We start from the raw sequence: 24,879 nt of genomic DNA on the forward strand, positions 1-24,879 counted from the left end.
ACAGCAAATAGCTGTGAATAAGATTACAACCACAACTCAGGCATGACAACTTCAGAAGTCATATGTTCTCCACAGTTAAAACTACGCTCCTCCCACTGCGCGATGTGCCTGCTGCTCTGGAATGACGCAGCTTCGTCCCGCACCCACCGGACACAGCATTCCCACACTGCACACCGCTACCGCACCTTTATTCAACACCAGACAGCATTATTCTTACAAAGTGCATCTAAAGCCATATTCCTAGCTGAATAATAACCAGCCAAATTCCTGGCTTCAAAGTATGCTATGGAGAAAAGGAAAGGAGAAACAGGATTTTCAAATGAGATGTAAAAGCAGAGAATGAAGAGGCTACGGAACAAACAGGGAATTGTTCCAATGGCAGGAACGAGGGCTCCCAAATGGGAAGGGAGAGAGGTGAAAACTACAAATAAGAAAATAGTAATGAGGGAACAAGACCTGTAATGTCGTCTGGAGAAAAAACAAATAGGGCCGTTTTGAAGTTACAAAATTGCATTCTGTACATCCTAAAATAGTAAAAGTTGAGAAGTCATAATAAACCTGTGGAAGTAGAAGCATTAGCAATAGCTACCTCGCAGAAAGAGAAAAGGGGAAAAAAGATTAAGGATTCATCTTCAACTATGGACACTGAAGGAAAACGGAGCGTTTGTACTAAGCACAGAAATGGAGCAATTGGATGTAAGCGTACTTGGTCAAGACAGGCAGTGAATAAATAGTGACACTCAGAGGAGAAAGAATGAAGTAGCTACCATGCTTAAAAACAGGAAAGAAATAGAGGTGATCGGTGAAAATGAGGGGAAAAGTTGAATTCGACTGCATTTTGATGCACAGGAAACATGTACAAGTGCATTTTAATACATAAGGAGACAGAATAGCCTACAGAAAAAAAGCCTGCATTGGTACAAAAAAGGAGAACATTGACACATTTACAATAATTTGTTGGATGAGTTTTCAGATGATAGTGAATAAAAGCAGCCATACCTTAACTGGCCAGAAACCAGGCCAAAAAGGAGATGTGCGTAACCTGTGGACAGAATTACTATCTGGTATTACAGTAATCATCTGCGATTAGATTTTTTTTCCCCCCCCTGCGAAGCAAGTAACTTCTACAGTTTACAATCAAGTGCTGTTTCACCCCATTAATATTTTCACGTGAATGCCCTAAAAAAAATGAGCCACTAACGCCATTAAAGATAGGACAGTATATAACCATTTAAGATGACATAAGTAATGGCAATATTTTTTTACTATCAAATATGTTCAAAAAATGTCCTTTAACAAGTACTGTACTAGGGCTTCCATGTATGTAAAAGTGCTGAAAGTGTAGAAAATGATTGAGAAATAAACTTTTCCAAGGGACACAGATCAAAATCATCATCTTAAATTCCACATGGAAACCAATCAGGACAAGCACGTCCTCTCTAAAAGGAACAACTGCACCTGAACTCAGAGCAAAGTTCTACGCTAACTTTAATTCCCGTTTCTATACAGTTGTAAGATATGTTTCAACACAGATGTAATCTTCAGATCTGGAAGTGATTAAGGAATGAACATTAGCAATTTGTTACTGAAACAGAATGTGTAATCTTTTTTGCAGACAAACAAGGGACATAGTAAAAACTGATGAATCAGAGGTAACTGACCCTACATTAAAATTTATAAACAATCTAAACCACCTTTCATCAATTAAATTAATACAAACTGTTCTAATCCTCTTGCCTACTTTCCCAGCAACATAAACATTACTGTTATGTCCTTAACTTGGCCCAAAAAGTATAGACAATGACTAAGGTACTAGCAAGCTAGTCTGGGAGATTATTAACTTAACCAAATTATTCATATTTCTCATAGCCTAAAAATACACACAATGAGTGTACCGCGTCTAATGTTATCTCTTTATATGCTGAATCCCAAATGATCAGTTCCTAAGCACCAATTTGGTAACCCAGACTGAGCCAGAAGATACAGAAGTGGATGTTTCAGTACATTGAGGTTATCAGAGGCATTACTGCAGCCTTCAGAAAAGGGGAGACCTTCCTGCTGTCCGGAACCACCTAATGGGGAGACATAGAGAAGACAGAGCCTGACTCTCTCAGAGGTGCAGAGCAGAAGGATGCAACACAATGGGCATAAGTTGCAACATGGGAAATCTCAATCTAATATGAGGAAAATAAAATAATTTACCATGAGGGTGGGCAGGCCCTGGCACAGGTTTCCCAGCAAGGCCATGTAATCTCATCTTGAAGACACTCAAACTGTGCCTGGTCAAGGCCCTGGGCAGCGTGCTAACCCGTGAGCAGGAGGCTGCACTATCCACCTCCAGAAGTCCTTTCCAGCCTCTTACCACTACTGCCATTATCATAATACCAATGATCCTATAAAGGTGCTGAGTCACAAAAGTAACAAGACAGAATACAAAAGCCTTCAAAGTTTACAGAAACTGTTCATCATCCCATCTCCACTAAAAAGAAGGGAAGCCATTTTCATTATTTCTTTCACTGAAGACAACAAGCACAACAGCAGAACAACAACAGCAGCACAGAAAATCAAAAAGACTTAATGTGATTTAGCCATTGCCTGGATTTGATGATGAGTTTGGAAAATACTGAAATTACAATCAAGACAGTGCCGAGACAGCAAGTACTGTCATATACCAGCGTAGTCCTTTTCAATCTATCAGTTAAAAGTTGAAGAATCATCTCCCAGGCTGCTGCACTTTGGAGTCTTCAGGGAACACACTGAAGCAGGAAAGTCAGGGCATTGCTTCTCCGATTGCAATACGTGAAAAGCTACCTAAATTATTTTCCATAAATTAACATGTTTCTGCAAAATAAGATGCACATTTCTCACAACAGAAAGTATTTCCCTCTTTTGTCATTTCACCTTTCCGCTTTTCCCCTTAACTGTCATCTTTCAACTCTACCAGTCACACTCACTTTGATTCCCCATTTGTCTGCTCCTCCAGCCAAGTTCCTTCTCTCACTTCCGCCTGCTTCAGACTACTATCTCCATTTCTGAAGTTCACTTTATTGCCACATCTGTAAAAAGGGATGTTTACACCAAGGCGCTTCCACAAAACCAGCAGACTTAAGAAGATGCAAAAAGGATATTTAACAGTTGCACTACTGATAACCAGAATAACAAAGCGGTGACAGCTGAAATACTTATTTTTCTTAAGACCCTTCTTCCAAAAGCTTAAATTCAATAACTATAAGAGAATGAAGTAATAGAGCTCTCTGATCCTAACTCAAGCCAAGAGGCGATGATTGTACTGCGACTGGTGGGAATCTTCTACCGTGTATGTTACTGCAGGACAAAGAACAGATTAGAGATGTGAACACAGACCAGTAACTAACAACACAAATGACCAACAAATACAGACCGAGAAAGAATTCAGCCAAAGCACATAAAATGTATAAAAGTAGAAAGACTGGTAATTCTGTTCTCTTTCTCTTACCTAAACAGGAGATGCTAAATAAAAAGGAAAGTTACTACCTACAACCCACTGAAAGGAAAAGTCCTTCAGGACAATTAGATTAGAACTCACTGCTTAAGTTTTGGAGAACAAGGATTTTGCAAGTCTCTGCAATCCGGATACTCCTTTACTGATGCAGACACATGGGGTCCCAGCAATGGGCTGCCCCTTGACAGGCTGCATCATCAGCCTGCCTCAATTCACATAAATCACACTCTGCACCAAAAGCATCTGATCCAAAAGCTCAAGCATATCCAATACAGCAATAGGAACAAAAGCATAGGAAATAGAAGCTGCTGCAAAGAACGGAAAATCAAAAGTAAATTTGGAAAATACATCCTTTACCAAGCATTTTTTCTCTCAATTAAGTTAAAAAACAAGTACCATGGAAAGAAGAAACAAGCCACTTGTAAAAGTACAAAATTCAGAATGGCTATGGTCTGAAATGACATTTATCTTCACTCATGAGTAAACACTTGCTAACTCACTTGTGGCTATGCCATTTGTGATTTATCAGTCTACTCACTCCTGAAGATAAATGTCATATCAAACCTCAGCCATCATGTAATCTGGCAGCATTAACTGAAAACGTTCATGCTTTTATGGGCCTAGAATTCCTGTTTACCATTGTTTACCATGCTGTAATAGTAGCAGTTACAATTTTTCAACTGTGCCTCAACATTTGTGTAAGCAATTCTTTTTCTTCCCAAATTAAAAAAAAAAGTTTTTTTTTTTTTAAAACTCAGCATGTCATTTTTAATGCTAATATGAGAACAATATTATTCCATTGAGTATATGTCTTCAAAGCAGCAATGAAGAAAAATAAACCCCAAAGACACTGGATCACTTGTCCCTCCTGCTCCCCAGTTTATTACACAGTTCTTCCTACAGAATTTCACCTGGTCTCATTTGGAATGTTTTCAATTATGTCTTTTTTTATCACCGCCTTTGGGAGCCTGATCCACCATCCAACAACCTGCGTTACTGTAGGATATTTTGCCTTATAACCTGCCTAAATCCTACTTTGCTTAGTTATATGCTGTTATTCGTATTTATACTCTCTTAGACCGCTCTAAATAATTCATCGATATACTTTGGTGTTTAAACCCTTAAAATATTTGTGTTTTTTATGCTCCCCCCTTTAGTCAATTTTTGTCCAAGTTATGTGGGTTTAATTCTCTTAAGCTTTCCTTTTAGTCTTTGCTATCAAGTCTGTCCTTTAATTGCCATCTTTTGTTACTGGTTCCCAAACAGCATTCATCGCCAATATCCTCCTTATATTAAGGTATAGCCTGCAAAATTCTGAAAGTAAAGTCCATGATAACAACTCAGAAAACTACTAGGCTGGATTTCAAATAGGCATACAATTTGTCGAGTATATACTTTGCTGCTCTTAATGGATCCCGGCCCTCTACCGCTCAACAGATATTTTTATTTAAATTTTATTGTACATGAAATTCCAAGTCAGTGACTAGATCTTTATCAGTTCATTAATAGAAACTATTCCTTTTACCCCAATAGCCATCTTTTACTCTTCCATTTCTAAGCTGCCTTGCACACAGGACAAAAAGAAAATTATCCCCTGTGAGTGACTAAAGTGTGTACAAGTGACAATCATTCAACAACACAAAACCGATGCCAGAAAAAGCTTCAGTAGAGAATTAAAAAGCAAAGCGGAACATCCCCATATAACATAATGCTTATTCTGCTGTTGTAGCTTGTTTCCAAATTCCATTATTCTCTCTCATTTTGTGGAGCCTCCAACCACTATGACAGTCCCTGGAAAAGTCTTAGTAAATGTTTTAGCAAATACTATTCTAACGTAACTTAGAATATGGTGAAATCTCCCCTCTGGACACTGTGCACAATTTACTGCAGCAACAACGGTCCAAATGTATTTCTATATAGCTTTCATAAACCTAGACCTGCATAAATCTTTATATTGCTTTGCATACAATTAAATTTGTTTTCATCAAGATGGATCGCTTTGAATTTCTTACTGTTTCTTTATCATTTAAATTTAATAATTGGCTTCAACCTTCAGGAATACTTTCTCCTTACGATGCAGTGTCAACACAATACATGAAGTGCTAATCAATCTCCATTTCTCATCAATCTGCTTACAACTTCAACACATTTAATAAAGAACGTCTCTCGTATTCATAGAAATTTTATCTGCTCTAACACCCAGAACAGGAAGGGTAATGTCTACATATATAAGGCTATATAGAGCTCCTGCCCCCTAAGAATGACAACTTAGACAAACTTTGAACATTGCACTTAAACAATTAAAAAAATTGATTGCTGGCTTATCTCATTAGTGTCTCATCAATAAAATATTAACCTAAGATTTTTCCCCTTTTCCCTAGCTGGTAGTAGCTACCAGTGCTAACAGCTCTTTAAAGCATAGATTTTTCATAGGTTTGGAACATGATTCCAGTACTTTACAAAACAGATAAATAAAATATTCTCCTCTTTCATCTCCACTAACACTATACATTTTAATGCCGACGTCTCCTTTGCTCAATGTACATTGCATGCTGAACAGTGCACACGGAATTCCCATGGTGCAAGATACCTACACATAACTGGGAGAAGTATCACCACATCGGACCCCTTTGTAAAACAGAAAAGTCCAAAGAAAGGAACGGCTAACAGATTCTCCACATTTTCAAAGAAACTAGCCTACTGTAAACTGGCTGGTATGAAAGGATCTCTATTCCAAAGCAGGCTTGCCCTTCTGCAGCTGGGCAGTTTGCAAAGCCAGCCGGAACGCTCTCCAGTGAGCTCCAGGCTGGGAAAATCTGGAGCTTGGCCAGTTTCCTCCCCTGGTGCTGGGCACCCCTGGGCAAGCCAGCTGTAGCCTTCCTCTGCTGGACACGGCCCCGACAGGACAGCCAGCAGCTCCTTGCTCTGCTCTGATTTTGGAGAGCTCCAAGAAGTGTGAAGAGTGTGATCAACGTCACCACAAAAAAGTCAATACTTACAAACAGTTACGAGTGCAATACGGAGATGCTGCTGGGTTGTCTGCTTGGCACCCCAGTTGATGGTTGTTGTGGTACGTAAGATTTTTTTATGCAGTAACTCAGTGTCTGATGCTGCTTTTGTCTGTACAGAACTAATTTGAGGGCCATTAAGAAGTGTTTGGTTAATGTAATGTTTGGTTTTATTAATGAAATCCTGATAAATTGAAAGTAAATACAGAAAGCCAGTTTTGCAATAAAGCCAATAAATTATGATTTTTAATGTATTCACTTCTCCCTAAATATCTTCTAGACAAGGAACAGCATTAAGCATAGTTTTGCTCTGCACGGTTTGCTACCTTTTGGAAACGTAGTAGTCACTTCATGCACCCAATAAGGTGAAAGTTCAGTCCTAGACCTCCTTACAAACAGAAAAACAACTTCTCCTGCCCATCACATCAGCCTCCACAATATATATATTACTCCAGCAGTTTTCGGCTCCCTCTCATTGCATAGGTATGTCGAATAAGATGACAGAGCAACTCTTCCCATTGCTAATCTCTACTCAGGTTAACATCACGACAGCTCACTTTGAGTAGGCACTGACATGCGAGACAGACACAGAAGCTGTCACTCCCATAAATTTGGCTTCATCCCATTCAGAAAATACTCCACAAGAACTAGAATCAGAAGAGTAAGAATTCCTGTGGACTTACTGACACATTTTTGTTCTACATCAGTGTATCTCAAAAGGTGGGGAGCAACCTGCCTAGCAGGCACAGGAATGCGTAAAGCAGGTTGCAAAACACTGGAAAAAGCCCTTTTACCTGGCAGTAGGTTAGTTCTAAGATTGTGGCATGAGGTAAGGTTAGACTTAGTGGCCATGAGCATTTATCCTTTTAAGGAACCTGTCAGAAACTTCTTTCCCCAGGACAGGGAGTAATTTTTACACCTACTGCTTGTAACCAGCAGGAGTTCCTGCTCCCCTCCCTGCAAGAACCAAAGCTACTGTCAATTCAGTCTTACAAAACATGGACGAACAAAAAGAAGTCACAAAAAGTCTGATTAATACAACAGTCTTTCTAATGAATACAACAGTCCAGAAGGGGTGCGTGGACCATCTTAGAAAAAGAAAGAATGCAAGTGGCCAAACAGCAAGCAGCTGAGTCAAGGTGCAAAACATCCAAATGTCTTGCTTGTTTTACAAAAGCCAGTCAGAAGTCTTAGCATCTAAGATGTTCTCGCACATTAAAACTATGCTCACTAAAGGATGGTAAAATCATATTAATTTCATTGTAAAGTTCGTAATTTAACTGCTAGAAAGTATTTGTAAGGTTTAAGAGACATGTCTCAGATGTTTTCAGATTGTGCACTGCCACTTTTAAATTAAAACAAAAGAAATACTCTCTCTCCACACACCTTAAAATTATTTATATCCTTCATAGAGCCTGTAAACTTAAGGATAGATCACTGTAAGATTTTACATTATCACATGTGCATTTCTGAATCTTGATAATATAAATTTTTACAACCTGATACACTCTCTGGAACTTGTCAATTTGATTTTGAAACCTAAGTCAAGCACTTTACTCATACATACACAGAAACCACAGACAAACTCTTATGTCTTTGCTTGAAGGATGATGATGCCTGTATGCACTCAAGGCCTTGTAAAAATCCTAGGCATATTTTAATTACAACTGTAAACACACACGCAAGATGCTACCTAGCAGCAGGATATATTCACTGCACTCTCAGTGAGTAACTGGCTGTACAGTTGCCTTATCGATAGTGCCTTTGAAATTAATGACTCTAGCACATACTACTCCAATACGCACAACAATGATATATTTCAGTAAATAAAAAAGCATGGCACTATTTCTAAACAAAACATGCTGGTACAGTACAGCTATTCTTCTGCAATATTTTATAACTATGTCTAGAAGAGTTTAAAATGAGACAGAGTCAATTTTAATGCAGACTAATCTAAGCAAAGCAGCATACCTAATGACATACTAAAAATTACACTCTAAGTCTTGAAAAGCTTCCTGTTCTATATCTGTAATTAACTCAAATTCCACTGTGCTTGTATAACAATCACTGTATTCCAGACAAAAGGCCAAGAGCTTACTTGCTTAAATTCAAGCTATGTTAATAATGTTATCTAAACATGTGAACTGCCATAAAATGAGGTACTACTATATATCACAGAATACGATACAAACAAAAAAATATTTTCCCCAACAAGCTGCAATAAAAATAACATTGAGAACTGCTATGCAGTTTGTTAAGAAATTCTCTTTTATACTACAGTACCTACCAGTTGAGAACTCTGATTTGACTGTACCACCTTAACCTGAGGAGGCTGCACTGTATTTGATACAGAGACTGTGCAAATGTTGTTTGGTTGCCTTATTCCTATTGTCTGCGTTGTGACAACAGCGGAAATGCTTCCAGAGGCAGATTGAGGTATAACTTGTGATAGCTTGGTTTGTTGAAGCGACTGCTGAGACGGCTGTCCTTGCAAAACTGAATGTTGACTATTCAGTAAAGATTGTCTCAATGCAGGTAGACTTTTCTAAAAACAGAAGAAAGTTTATGAAATATCAAATTCAGCAGGCTGACAAAAAAATATTTTTAAATTTGCTATTTGCTGTAAACATAATTAAAATAATGCAGCTTTCTTTACAATTTTACTGTCTGCCTATTCGTCAAAAAGAAATAAGACTGAACATATTTTGTAAGAGACAAAGTACAGTTTACATTTTTAGTAAGCTTTCAATTTGGATTCACCATAGAATAACAGCAACCCTGTAGATTTTAATGTGCCCTAATTCCACCATAGCAGTAAAATATAACACTCCCCTCCTCAAGACTACCTAGAACTGGTAGCTTAGGTCTTTGGAAGGGTGAAAAATGGAAATAGAAAAGGCAGAACCATAGGAACAAGCCTATTCCCATCACATGCTAGAAGCAGCAGGCTGCACCAATTTACTTCTCCTGACATGCCTCCAGTACCTAGAACGCGATGATTTAACTGTCGATGCCCTACAGCAATCGCTGTTTACTGTATTATTACTGATCTAATGTATTCTGACTGGATTAGAAAAGTGTACTATTGTATGCTTCGTGTCCAGACCAGTTCAACCAAAAAAATAAGAGTTCTAAAACGCTATACTGTACCTTCATGAATAAACTTTTTACTTTTTAAGTGGTAGTGTTCTTTTGAAGTGCTCCCCCCAGGCAGCTGTAGAATGCAACAGTGTTTAGCCCAAGCTACAGTTCTTTCTAAACTTCTAGTATTTATTTAAAAACTTAATGCCCATTGCCAAGAAAGGACTTCAAAGAAAGGAAACAAGTTAAAACTTAGCATGATGCTAGAGGTGCCTGCAGTGTAAGAGCAGGAAAAGGCACAAATAAGGGTTAATGATAACTTGAGAAAACAGAAGGAGACAGAGAAAGTTTTGAAGAAAAGCTGAAGGGAGAGAAGAAAGAGAGGAAATCTGCCCTAAACTGAGACGATTTGGACTAGAAGAAAAGTGCTTTTAAAATTATAGCTGTGGCTTTGCTGGGGCATAATTAAACACACTTTGTATGTTTGTATATAATCTTGCATATGGAAGCTATTGTAGCTAACGTACAAGAACCAATTACAAGTTAAGTTTAGCCTCACATACACTAACTTAGGACCAAACAACAACTCCATTTGGTATCACATTAGAACTTCTATTATAGCTTAGTTCCAGATTACAAGCAGGATCGGCTAATCAATTTTTTTTATATATTTTCTATCCAGTTTAGATTTTCACAATCACCATTACACATGCATTGAAAGTTATTGACTCAAACATAGATTACAAAAACAATGTAGAAAAAGCGTATTAAATTACTCAAAGCATTCTATAGAAATAACTTGTGACTTCCAGATCTTCACAAAAAATGACCTACTGCCACAGAAAAGTACATGGATACATGTAACACTAAAGGATCACTATAGAATAGACAAGAGATGATTTTTCAAACTAGGGAGTAACTGCTTTTTAATATAAATCTAATTACTACAATGTTCTAGATCAGGGCTACTCAAGCGGTAAACTCCACATCAGCTCTGGACAACAAATACATTTTTTTTAAACCTAAACCAAGGCCCCAAACACACGGGGTGTCTCCCTCCTCGGAAATCCCTACCCCTTACCGTCCTCTCAAGCTGCCAGGGAGCCACCAGCTGCAGCTCCCGGCCACAGAAGCGGTGACCAGCCCCTGGCTGGCGACAGAGAACGAGCCTGCGTGCCGCTTTCACCCAACCACATTTCGGCAGAAACTGGCAGCATGAAGGAAAAATTGAGCAGTCCTGCTCTAGGCAGGCAAAGCCAATTCCATTTAAAAAGTATATTCTAAAACTTAATGTATTGACATTTGCATAAAAAAAATAATTATCTAAACAATATTTACATTACCTTAAGGAAAGGTACAAGATATGGCTGAGGAGATGATTTGAGTTCCGATTGAAGGCGGCCTGTAAATTCTTCTGGATCAATCTTTGCATCCTTCAGGGGGAAGGAAAAAAAAAAAAAAAAGGCATAACAACTCAGTTCAGTTGTTTGATTAGTTTTTTCCAGGTAATATATATGTATATATCTCCAGCTAAATAGGCTCCCATATCAAGAAGAAATTTCAAAGCTGAAGTCCCTCAGCTCCTCTGTATCTATAAAATCCTTCTATCAAGAGCTAATTTCTATATGTAACTCAGAATTCAGGGAGTTCCCTTGGGGATGTGCAAGTTAAGATACAAGATCCCACAAACACTCAAGTCTTTTTTGGGATTCCATTCTCTTGATAACATTTACATAGCGATTTCTTTTTTAAAATATTAATAAAAAACCAAGTTGTTGAAGTACCCTTACAAACTATTATAAAATTTGTCAGCCCTTGTAATAAGAAAGTATCTTTACTTAATTACAAAACTAATTTTGCAGGTTCAATTTATGAACTTCATACTATATATGTAAAGCATATGCATATATAAAAAGTATACATAAGTATATATATAAAATTTTCACCTATATAAACGTGTGCATGTGTACATTATCTGTATATATTCACAAAATATACAATTGTAAATACATGAAACGTATACTCAGTAGTTTATTTAGTACTTAATACGGGAGAACTCTATAGTCCAGATGTATTTCATGATACTTCTAAAGTATCATTAGTTACAATCTCAGGTTGCAATAAAAACGTTTGTTGGCTTTCCTTCACTGATATAGAACAAGAACAAACCAAAACAACCTTCAATAAATTTAGTTATTATATACGTGTCTCATTACTTTGTTTAAAATATTGTAAGTAGTTACTTTTATTTAGTTGATCTTTCTTAGTTTTTAAAACTTAAAATGAGTTTTTACTGGAATCACTGAATATTATTGCCGAATGGCTCATACTTGAAAAAAGTCTTAGGCTTGTCTAAAATACACAGGTTTCTCTGCCAATGAATTCAAAGAAATATTTATCAACTACTTTTAAATCCAAGTTCTTCATAGACTATATTTAATTTCTTTTAAGAAGCTGGGCCGTTTGTAACACCTGTCTGTAACACACACAATTGACTGAACCCCCTGTTGCACTGCAGACTCCAGTAAATGAGCCTTTTTCAGGCCCAAGGACTGTCCAGCCGAAACACAACTTGAAATCCGCTTGAAACCTCCCTGCAGCGAAGGCTCCGTGCAGGGACATCCGGCTGCAGGACTGCTTGGACTCAGCAGCTCAGCAAATACTTTTCCTTCAGTCCTACAAACTCTAAACCATGTTGTGAAGGCTAATGTTGACGCTAATTCTGTGGTTAAAACATCTAATAGCTTCTTACTGCTTCAGAAAAGACCGTGGTTTGGAAGAAAGGAAACTTAGTGAATAGCCAAGGAAAAATCCGATATTTTACTCTAGTTTTCTAAACAAACAACCAAAGTATTATCCATCAAAAAAAAAGTGTTTTTGATGAATGCATACTAAATACTTCGTTGCATATACCTTTCAGAAACTAAGAGAAAACCTACCTTTAACAGATTTTTGAAGATATGTAACGTACAGAACATTTGCATTTTGATGTAGCCCAACTCCTTTCACTTTCATTACAGCAAAAAAAAATTAGTTGAGCTCAAAGCAACAGTTTTCAGCATACGTAAATAACGAGCTTAATAGAAAACTAACAAAATGAACGAAAACTAAATATTTACCAACAAATCCTGAACCAGAGCTTTCACATTACGGGACGTTTCTGGAGACGGTGAGTTATGAGAAGCAAGTTTTATAAGGGTAGCTAAAAAGTTTTTGCATTTTTTCACATTCTCTTGCATTTCCTGTAAGAGCCAAAGAAAACAAGTATCATATCCATGCTATTTTCCAATCAGGATCAATGCATGCTGTGGTCACTATAAATAGGGAAAATTATGAAATTGTTCTCATTCAGGCAGGACATATTTGAAATACATCTGCGGCTATTGTACTACTGCTGCTAGTTACCTGACATTTTCTTCACTTCTTTATGTAACTGAACATCATACCTCATGAATACTAACAAAAAAAAAATCAATGAAAGAAATATAATATTTTACAGTCTGTTTTGATAAAAATAACCTTAAATATGAGAAGTAACACAACAATTTGTTGGAGATGCATTCTCCTTTGAGATGCCAAATACACAACGTACAATGTTGCTCAAGCTATCTTAATTTGTTAAATTATTGATTCAGGATGATTTTGTACAAAGCAGCTACAGCAGCAAAATCAAATTAGAAATAGTCTTCAAACATCATCATATCTCATCTTTTCTTCATCAGTAAGAAAACAGATGCTTTAATTTTCTCAAGCCATTATTTTTATATGGTGTAATTACTCCAAGAAACAGAAATGTTACACTTCGATGTAACCACAGTTTTGAGGCCCAGCAACATGATCATAATGAAGCCCATAGATTGAAGTCCTGACTGTTCTGTCTACAGAAACAGAACGGTTCTCTCGCCACTGACACATCCATGGCAGGATGGGGAAAGGTGACCACAAGTGTCCTTCCTCCCTCTCAGAATCCGTATTCCATTTAGTTGAAAAGAGGGGAGGGGTTTCTTGTTTGTCGGGTATTTATTCCATCATGGGAAGTGTGCTTGCGTGAATAAAAAGTTCTTTCCGCTCCTGAATAGACCTTAGAAGTTCAAAAAGTGCTAAGAAAGCCAAGCATCTAGTATTTCAAAACTTACCTGTGATACAACGGTGGTTCCAGGTACCGGAGAGCTTGGTATGACCTGGGGCTGTGCTGGTACTTGGGCTGTCGTATGAGGCGGAAGCGGCAGCCGAGGCTGACCCTGGCTTTGTGCTGAACCTTGAGTCTGTCCACCAGTAATCACTGCAGGTTGTTGAGAAGCTGATGTTCCAGTTGCTACTGTTGTCTTGAATAAATTTTGAGCGCTCGTCGTAGCTACTGATACCTATTAATATTTTATATTGAAAAAACAGCTAGTTATCATCTTTTAATTCTTTTACTCAACCATAAAGTTCTTGAAAGCGTGACAAGAAAAACGTGTTTCCTTTCAAATACACCCTTACTAACAAAATAGAACCATTGACTTTACTTACTTATTATAACCCTAATTTTGTCACCCTTTAACTGAACAGTGAAACTCCTCATTTAAAGTTCTTGCTATTGAAAAATAAACGTACCACTAAAAAATGCGTTGCTATTATCCAGCCCTTTAAGATCACCATGATGACATGACCTCTTTAACTCAACTTTCTGTACATTTGGCCCTTAATATAAACAGGTCAATTCCCAATGGTCTGTGATCATGTCGTCAGGTTTACAATGACCTATACCACAGTGACAGCAACACAAATGCTCTAACACAGCTTCCCAAACAAACATCCTTTTTTTCATCCACCTTTTGCTTTTTATATTCTTGGTACTTACGGTGGTGTGAGAGAGAACAGAGCCTCCCGGCAGCGCCGCGGCAGACGTAGCGCTGACTGGTGTGGCAGTTGACTGGACAACTTTGGCTTGCACTGGAAGTCCCAGGCGGACAGTAGATGTGGCTACAGAAGTTGGTTGCTAATAAAGGAAAAATAAGCAGTTTGAGGGTTTGTTTTCTCCTTAGTAACTTGATATCCAAGACTTTTTAATAATAGTATTCACATGAGTAATGATTACTAACACTGAAAAAACCCAAGCCCAGTGACACATGCTTAAATAGATATTCACAAATAATGCAAAAATGAGCTTTCTTATGTTCAACGATATGTTTGCAATATTTCTCCTAAAAGCTATTTCTCATACAGATGTGAGGAAACTATTAGAAAAAACAGGATATGACCCACAAAAAATTGATGTTACATGAGTGTATTGGTTCAGCTGTAATATTTAGTCACTATTGTAAATGTCAGTATTCATCAATATTTGAGTTTATAATTGCTCACAACACAACACTGGTCATTTAGGTATTTACTGGCCTTTTCTAGTGTTTTTTCTTGAAGAAAATTAATACAGAGAGAAAATTCAGAGAGCAGAAAAATATTTTCAAAATAATTTCAGATTAAATTATACGGAAACTAATTTTCACAGAAATAGAGCCTAAGCATTTTGAGACCTTTTGTCACAGAAAGCACACTCAGTAACCAGACAGCAACTGAGACATTAAGTGTAGACAAAGGAAAAGGACTGGTTTGCAGCCTTTCATTCAGTAACATACTCTACAACTCAATACATTTCCCTCACGCAGAAACCATATTAATTGTTTTTGTAATTGACTTTAATTGGGAGAGAGAGAGTGAAATCTCTTACCATCATGTAAAAGGGCAAGACTTAGGAATAAAACATGTCTCCAGGAAAGTTGTTATTTAATTCTACAGGAATGTAAATACCATTACAGAAGAAATACATGACGCAGTATGGCAATTACGACAAAAAGAGAACCAATCATTATTAAAAAACATAGGCTTCACTGGTCTCTTATAACTTTCATTTATTAAGATTTGAATTCAAATACATAAAACACATTCAAACACAAAAAAGACAAATTTTCTAAGTGGTGGGAGTAATAAATCACAGACAATATTGTTTCTCACAAGATAAAACTAATTTTCCTTGATTTACATGTTAAGTTATTTGTCTCTGTCATTAATATTTTTTATAAAGAACGGCTTATTTTAGATTCTTACATTGCCTATTAAACCTACATAAAATACTTCTTCAAAGAACATCCAGTACACTTAAAAGACCTCCAAAAGGAACAGAGGCCCAGGCAGGCATTCAAAGCCCCAAGCATCCCTTACCAATTGGCCCAGCAACATCCCCTACTGGATATCAAGCTTCTGTACTTGGGAAAAAAAGGACCAAAAAAAAAAAAAAAAAAAAAAAAAAAAATATATATATAAAAAATCTACCTGACATCTGAACAGAACCTTTTTTTTTTGTTGTTGCTTGGACAGCTTTCAAGATTTTAAAACCTTGACTAGGGATGTCTTCCACACCGAGACAGCCTAGAGGCAAGAAACAGCAGCATCATGAATAGGTAGAATCGTCTGTTTTTTCAGAAGGATGGTACAAGCTTTTTCTGTTTTTAAATACCATACCTCTTTTCTCCATTATTAAAGAAGACGACTTGCTTAGATTTCCTTAAAATACTGGTTGAATGAAATTATGTTTACCCAACTAATGTTTGCATTTAAACCCATAAATACTGCCTATCTTGTTGGTGTTTCCAGGCCAAACCCAGAGTGTGCCCCTGTCCTCTGCCCCCTCCTCGCCAGTGAGGGCCGCAGAGACACGGGCGCAGGGAACAAGCCGGGAACAGCCAAACTGCTGGCACGTGCTCAGCCCCAAGGAGGACCTGCACCCAGAAATCTGCAAATCCATAGCCCAGACTGCTTGCTAGAGAATTTATCTCAGCTAATAAATGCCCACAAGTCACCACAGGAACACACTTGAAAACAGAACTGCATATAATTAAAATATACAATAACAACAGTGCATTATCCAACTAAGTACGCGAAGCATTCCACACATAGTATTCCACCGCGCTAGGCCATGGGAGCAAACCGTGCAACACCAAGACTAAATACACCCTCACTGTTAAAAATCAATCATGACAAAAGCCTTTGATACAAAATGGCAGTAAAATCTATTAATATGTAGCATATGAAGAAAAAGCCTCACTACCATAGAACTGCAAACAAAGTAACGCAGCCCTTTCGTAAGGCGGTTCCAAACCTCATAAATGTTAAAAAGGTTAAGTATGAAAGGAGTGGATGAGAAACAGAAGGAGAAACTAGCCTAAAGAAATTCTGAAGTATCATGGAAATGATCTTCACGTGACAGCGACAGGTTGCCAGAAGACACTACAAGGGCTCCCAGCACAAATACTTCAAGAAGAACTGGTAAAAACTACTTAGAAACAAGTAGCTGTGTTTTCTGTGAAAGGAACGCTGTAAACAGATCTCATGAGAAATCCATCAAAAAGGAAACAAAAGTTATCAACATTATATTAAAAAAAAAAAAATCATAACCCAATGTGTCAAGCTCCTAATGGGACAATCTAAAAGAATTTACGATGCTCTTTAAACAAAAACTGCTAAGGTTTGGTATGATGCTATTAAATTCCAAAATTACCAAGACAGGCTTAGAAAGGAATATATTTCCAAATGTAACTGTGTTATTTTTTATTAGACACATCGCATACTTTTACATTTCCTAAATAAACGAAAGTAACATTTAAGAGGCTTTTTCCCTGTACTGAGACTGGTACAGGCATGGAATCAGACCGCGGATGAACACAGTATATAACCCCATCCCGCTCTCCGTGGGACTCTTGGAAACACGTACGACAGCCCTTTGTGTCCCGCCTGGAGCCAGCTCCATGGTGCAGAGGGGAGCAATTGGGACAGGAGCTCAGCACACGGCTGCTCTGGAAATAAGGCTGTCACACAGGCGCCGGCTGATGCCTGGCCAGCTGAGAGGGGATGGCCCCGGCTGGAGCCACGCAGGTGACACCAGCGACTCCGCTTCCAGGGGCACTGAGGCATGTCCACAATGGCAGTCAGCACACACTGCAATTGCTCATGGAAGAAGCGTCCTGTACATCCCCTCCCGAAATAACTACATCTTCACTTTCCTACGTCCACCTTCTCCCCAGAGCTCTGGGCACACGAATAGCAAGGCAAAGCCCGAGGCGTAAACAGCGAATCGCATCGTACCTGCTGTGCGCAAACAAGCTGCCTCTACATTCCAAGGCACATAGAAGGCCGCATTTGAAAGACCAGGCCACTTGGATATGGAGAAAATATGCCCAAATATCCGGGGATTATTTGTCACTGCCAAGGCAGGACAACACCAATTCTAGGGATTGCATTGCGTATTCACAGCTTTATAAAATCAAGGCCTTTTAAACTGCCACAGGTTAGTACACCAATGTACGTAAATCCTTGGGAAGAGGTCTGTGGTACACTGGTATTTTGTACTATAGTACCACCTACTGATGAACGCTCCGCGTACCAGCACCAGTCTGCACTAAAAGCAAGAAAGCTTACTTTTGGCAAGTACGTTGCACCTATCATTTCATGATCAGTCCTGGTAATAAACTTGTCCACTGCCAATCGCAAACAGAAGCAAGAAAATACACCAATAGCATTTGAACAGACATTAACACAAAAGCAGGGGCAGGATTATCACGATACACATCACAAGAACTCTTTACGTGTCTTCCAATACATGGCTTTGCTAGGTACTATGCAAAACAACTTTAGCAGAATGTGACGTTGAAGTTTAGATTTAAATTTGCAAAATCTGAAATAAAACTCAATTTTATTTTTAACCATTAATCTGGAAGACTTCTTACAAACAAAACAGGCCATCCTACGATGCCCTGATGCCTCAAACAATACGAGACAGTGTTTAACAAAGAGGAAACTAAGGTGGGATCGCAGACACTGGCAGAAGCATAGGCTAAAGGTCAAATCTGGTAGCTCACTGTAGAGTAACTAATTTATACAACTTTTCTTATAGGCATGGCTGGTAGCTCTACCTATTATTAAGGTATCATAACACTCCCCATTACCAAACTCTCTTTTACGATACTTAAATTTCTGTCAGATTTCTGAGGAGTTCATGGGGAAACTTCACACGTTTATTGACTGCCTCTCAATTCTTTTGGTTATGGTTCACCTGGAACATGCACTTCAACGTCAGTTGCACAGCAATTTCTATGTCAAGGATTTGATTTTTTCACCCTGGTAAAAACACAGCCAAATTGAGCCAAAGTGCTAACCCTTTAAAAACTTGACATTTGCACACAATTGCAGAAAATGACTGGAGGCAGAATCTCTAACAAGCCAGCAACAGAGGCAGAACCTTCATTGCCACCACAGTTCTGGGCCACCACAGCATGGCTGGAGTCAAGCATCAGAGCCCAAAGCGGGGAGACGCCGCTGGGTTCCTCATACGTGCGACGTCCCTGTGGGGCTCACAAACTCGAACAACAGGGGAGGAAGACACAGGACTGGGAGCAAGAGCCAAGATAGGCAGAGGAGCTTGGGGCCACCGAAGAAAACATTCAGAAATCAGGGGTTCTGAGTCCAAACCCTCAGCCTCTGAAGTCTCATCATCCTGTGGGTGTAAGCAAATACCTACATAATCCACTATCAAAGTGCTTTCTCGTTGTCTGGTGAATTGGCTGGTCCATCTACAATCACTACAAACACTAAGATTCATCCAAAGAATCTGGTGGATAAAAAGCAGCTTAATTTTGGCCCCGCAATTAGATTCTACCCCTGCCTCAATTGCTCAGTGCTCGTGCTGCATGCAAATATAGATAATCTATTGCAATCAATAATTTTACACCATATGAGTGGACAACTTGAAACACGGGGTTTGCAACGAGGAGTGGTCGTGGCTGCAACTGAAGACAATGAAGTCAAACTGACCACAAAAAATTAACCAGTATTTTTAATTTAATGTTTAAAATAGAGATAATTAGGCTCTGTTTTTCTACTTATAAAAAGAGGCTAATAATCCCCTTAACTGCATTGTTGAGAAAGTTGTTACAGGGATAAGCTTAACAAAAAACCCTAGTTGGTTATTAATTCCCACTTCAGAGGGGGGCTTAGATAATATGCAGCAAATAAGCCTGAAGCAATGCACTGAACAGTGGAGAAAAAAGTATTACATAATTCTTTGTTAATTAAGACTGTCCAGCCTACACACTGTAGAAATTAAAAATAACGGTAATATGTGGTCATGCAGCATAAAGCATATGCACAAGGGAGCCACTATTAGATTGCTCAGGAATCTTCTTTATAGCATTCCTGACCTTTGCATGTTGAATTTTACAGCCTTCGTAATGTTTAAGTGTTTTCTAAGAAGTTTTGAAAGATCTGTTAATGCTATGAAAGTGTAAACAGAATTTGTAAGTAGTGAGAACTTGCTGTCCGCTTATACAGAAAAGATTCACTTACCACGAAGAAAAGGAAGGAAAATGGCTTTGTGGGTAAAGTGTAGCCAAGACCACACATTTTTTACTTTCTCTAACCTTTCAACCTACTTGCCCTGCTAACACAAATGTCTTCTCCAGAAGAAGCCCAAAAACTGTCTATACAAAGAAATAGTACAGAAAAGCTTATTTGACAACAGTGGCAATGCACCTCAGGCAACAACAAAGATTTATCAATTTGCTTGAAATTTCTGCAAAAATAAAACAAGCATTTGTCAGAAAAGCAGAAAGGGTGTGGAAAAACAGTAAAATAAAATTAAAAAACCCCAAGACATCAATAAACAAGAAAAAAATTACCAAAACTAAAAGATGACATAAACACACAAGCACTGCTGAAAACACCGGCACAGCGTATTATCAGAACTATCTCAGATTTGAAAGGCTCTGCTCTCGCAAGAACAGCTTACGAAACGTCAGCTAAGTGCAGAACTGCTCTCGACATCCCATGTGATGGCAAAGACTAAGCTGCACTTCTCTGCATCAAACAGATTTCACAGCAAAAATACAGCCACTTCCAGAGCAGGTGACTCAGCACTTTGCACAAGTTCAAAAGACTTTTTTTTTCCATTTTAAAAAAGGATGGTAAAGTGAAACTTAACAGAAAGTGAATGTCAAAACATAGAAAACAAATACATTTATATCATGAACTTGAAATTCTGAAGAGTAGCAGTAAAAAAAAGAGATGCTTAAAGCAAGAAAAAATGCAGCTAGAAAAGAACTGTCATCCATATATACATCCATACATACTGATTGGACTATTTATGCAATGAAAAAAAACCTCAAGTGACTGGTAATCATATTTGGAGCAGAACTGTTAAGTAGCCCACTTATGGGCCCAAATATTTGGACTAAACCATCAAACTTTACACTACCTTTTCTGATTGCTAAAAATACACAAAGCAACTTAATACTGGAAAAGACATTTTTGAATCAAACAAAAACATTAGTAAACTCTAAGATCAAATCGATTTTCAGCAGCAGTCTCATGAAAATTCCAACATACGCTATTTCACCTGATCTGTAAACTCCGGTACAGGTACTCTGTAATAAAATATCATGGGCCAGGCTAACATTGGTCTTTCCTATATGATGCTCAGTTTATAATCTTGGGGTACAGCAGCACTTTAATTTTGTAACTAACATAAAATAATTTTCATTAAAAATAATTTAAAATAAGTAACTTATTTTTTGCTTTTTTCTGTATGAATGTAAACCCAACTGGTTATTAAGAAACCAGCAAACAAAATCTGCATCAAAAGCATGAAAAACCATAAACTGTACAAATGAAAAATGCTGATAAACAAAAGAAACTCACCAAAGAAAAACTAGATGGCAGCACCTACCTATTTTTCATTATTTTACCAGCATAAGCTTCAAAACAAGACATAGAGGCAAAAATTTAAGGCAATCTAAACAATCAATTTTAAAAGACTTCTGAATTTACTCATTATCTCTGAAGAATATAGTAATGCAAGCAAAGCCACGCTTATTTGACCTGCTTGTAATACCAGAATCCAGAAGAAAATTTTTCTAAAATCAACCAAAGTTCCATCAAATTGTAGCTTGTTTCCTAAAAATCTTGTACTTTAAATAAGATCCTGTAGCAGATAAAATTTTGGCAACATTAACCACTTTTTAATATTCAGCTAAAATTAATAGCAATCAAAAACTAAAAGGAAACTAAAATCGTGAAGAAAGAAAATGGTTCAACTAAAATTATGCACTGTTAACTCAAACCAATGTTTGCTTTAAACATCCAATAAAAAACTTCTTTCTTTCATGAAATAAGTTTTTTTCAAACCAGCATGTTACCACTGAAAATGTATTCAGAGTACAACAAAATTGTACTTCTTAACGCATTAAAAGACTATTACAGTCTTCTGTAAGACTGAGTACTTCCATGTAAAACACATGGATACCAATTTAAACAAGTCAAGCCTCTGGTAGCTGCACCAAGAAGACGAATTTATATTCACAATCTGAAAAATTATTTGGTTTTATATACCTGAATATTTTGCAATATTCTTTCCTTAGAAAAGTGTAGTTAGCTGTAGTTAATATCCCCCCATTACAGTCCTCTATAGTCTTATAATTGGACCTAAGCTAAAACTATTTTATGGTGCGATTGTACCTATTCATGCTTTTCTTGAATATTTTACTTAAAGAAACCAGCCAGACTGTAAATGTAAGAGATCACTGAAATATCATTTACATCTTCCTATTACAGGCACTCCTTTCAATTACTGCTTTCTCAGTGCCATTCTGTTACCTTCATATTCTGATTCTTCTAATCAAATGCCTTCCGCTACTTCTGACTCGGTGCCTCAGACACCACCCGTCCCTTTGGGCCACATGCCCAGGGTCCGGAGCCTTTGACTTTGGCATTAAACTGATCAGAGTCAAGACCCTTCCTACAAGGTACTGGCTTATCCTGATTAGCCAGTTTTCCAGAATTCCACCAGGAATTGGAAACATGCCCGTTTTATTCATATTTTCCGTAGCAACAATCGAGGGGAGCCTAAGTAAATGCCTAATCAAAGATTACCCCACCTAAGAGTTGAGAAAAGAACTCAAGTCTTCCTTTCAAAATGAATTTGCATATCTTCTCCCAAGAGTCTAACGCAAACCTCTCCCCAAAGCTGTACTACATCTGCTTATATCCTCTACCCCCAAAAGCTGCAAAAAATGAAGGAAAGGTATTACAAACAATAGAAGCCAAACAATAACTTAAATAGCAAAGCCAAGCACTCAAAATGTAAGAAACATCAGATTTAAGTTTGCTGTGCAACATCAATTGTGTGCCTTGATTGCCTGGCTGAAGCTTTTATCTTTGTGCATTTATCATGCAAAGACGGTAATACACTGCACACATACAGAAGAGATTAATGTAGGATGAAAGGGAAGTTATGTATCTTAATCTTTCTGAACTTTTGTGTTTGGCACTGCAATCAAAATATATATTTTTTTTTTTAACTTGCAAAGGGAAGAGGGATGGCTCTATCAGTTCCCTACAAAGGGAAATCCTTTATATATAGATATTTGACTTCTGAACCTTCAGCAACGCAACATGTAAAGATAAAGCCGCTGTCTTCAAGGAAAGCATTATCCTAAGCCCAAATACTAAATCCTAAGGGAAAACAGACTATGTGTGCTCTATTTCAGTGGCTCCCGTTGCTCCTAGAGGAAGGCGGCTCCTTCCTCACACACCATCCTGAATCTAAGCCCTTCTACTGAAGCCAGAGGAATTTTCATACGAAACCTGATTCATTTTCCTCCCAAATAACTGGGAGAAGATCTATCAAATGATGGCTCTGAGATACGGGAAGAAAATCTCGTTATACCAGCAGGCTGCAGAAGCAAGTTAGACTCTGGACAGCTCTGTACATATCAATCAAGTCAATCGCATTTAAGAACATTTAAAACATTTCCTTATTCTCCCCTTCTCCTTCTTTTGAGAGTGGAAGAGAAATTACTTAGTTGTGGAGGGGAGAGATTCAAAGAGCTTTCCAATATAGATGAATGCTTTGGTAATTTTTCAGACCATCTTTCTTGGAATTTTTAAAAAGGTAATTCATAATTCATTTTATATTCTCCAGTTATCACTCTCAACACTTCTTAATGAGTTGCCAAAAGTAACTGCCAGCTTTTGCAATTTCTTTGGCATGTTTTTTAATAACCTGTGTTTCACATCTAACAACACAGCTCGTAACACACTTTCTTAACATTTAAGGTGTATATACAAATTAACCGTAATGTTGAAAACAATTACTTAGCTGAGCAACTTGTGACAGTGGCTAAAAAGTAGGACAATCTGAAGAAAAGCAACCATAATACCCACGACCCATGAAAGCTATGGCTTTTCTGAGACAGATCATACATTCTTTGTAGTGAGATACTATTTCTTAGAATGCTTATGGGAGACTGCAAATTTCCACCTGCGTAGACTTTCTACAGACGCAAAAGTAGAGTAAAACACAAACCCAGTGCCTGAAGTACGTCACTAAATCCTACATATTTAAAGCACCCTGCATTTTAACCCAAATAAAGCTATCTTAAAATAATTGAATAAAAACATAATAGTAAATTTAATGAGTTCTGCACAGTAAAATAAGTCATTCCACTAACATACTGGACAGATAGGTATTTGATGTTCTAGAGGTTAAAAACACGTAGCCTGCAATGTTCATCAGTCCTGTAAAAGATTTCGCAGGACTTAAGCAACTGATGTTCATATTCTGTCTGTCTTGAGCTAATGGCACACGCAAATTTTCTGTCTTTCAGTCACAGCGGAGACTAGGACTCTTGAATATTATACTTTATAGACATAAAAACTTAAGACACTGTTTTCCATACATTTTGAATTTCTAATGAAAATTTTAATTGACAGAATTTAGCTTTCTGATACATCCAAATTTGACTCTGAAAGAAAAAAGTTTAATTATAAACTCACTGAAAAAATTATTTTTCAGTACACAGTTTCCTGTATTTTAGAACTTGATCCTTTTTCTTGTTGAATCACAATGACTACTCAAAGTAATAACTGACACTTTTAAAACCTGTTGTCATTGGACATTTCCTCCAAAAAAACAGTGAATAGTTTCTGGTTATAAACCGTCCACCTAACGAAATAGAAGTCTTGTGTCTAGTTCTGATATGATAAACCTTTAAAATTTAAACCTTTACAAGGTGGTTTTAAAAGGCTGTTAACCACCATTTTTAAAGAACACTCTAAGGTCAAACATACATAAAACATAGGCACTGTAAAAACAAAAGAAGAGTCTGCAGACCACGTGCAGGTTCATGGAAGTTCACTGTACACTTCCCAAGAACAATATTAATTATTTCTTATCCTTATTAATTACAACAAATAAAGAAATGATGCAATACAGTTCAGGCA

General features: G+C 37.6%; 1 protein-coding gene across 1 annotated transcript in view; it reads right to left on the reverse strand.

The window, feature by feature from the left end:
* LOC128908075 (transcription initiation factor TFIID subunit 4-like) overlaps positions 1–24,879 on the reverse strand; it is a 142,986-nt gene that overhangs the window by 111,737 nt on the left and 6,370 nt on the right. The window contains exons 3-7 of the mRNA XM_054197616.1: positions 14,414–14,551; positions 13,707–13,934; positions 12,690–12,812; positions 10,914–11,003; positions 8,777–9,034 (exon numbers count right to left, since the gene is read on the reverse strand). Coding sequence (XP_054053591.1) covers positions 8,777–9,034; positions 10,914–11,003; positions 12,690–12,812; positions 13,707–13,934; positions 14,414–14,551 — 837 coding nt within the window. The remainder of the gene's footprint in view (positions 1–8,776; positions 9,035–10,913; positions 11,004–12,689; positions 12,813–13,706; positions 13,935–14,413; positions 14,552–24,879) is intronic.

Source organism: Rissa tridactyla, chromosome 4 (genome assembly GCF_028500815.1).
Source record: "Rissa tridactyla isolate bRisTri1 chromosome 4, bRisTri1.patW.cur.20221130, whole genome shotgun sequence".
In the NCBI taxonomy this organism is placed as follows: domain Eukaryota; kingdom Metazoa; phylum Chordata; class Aves; order Charadriiformes; family Laridae; genus Rissa; species Rissa tridactyla.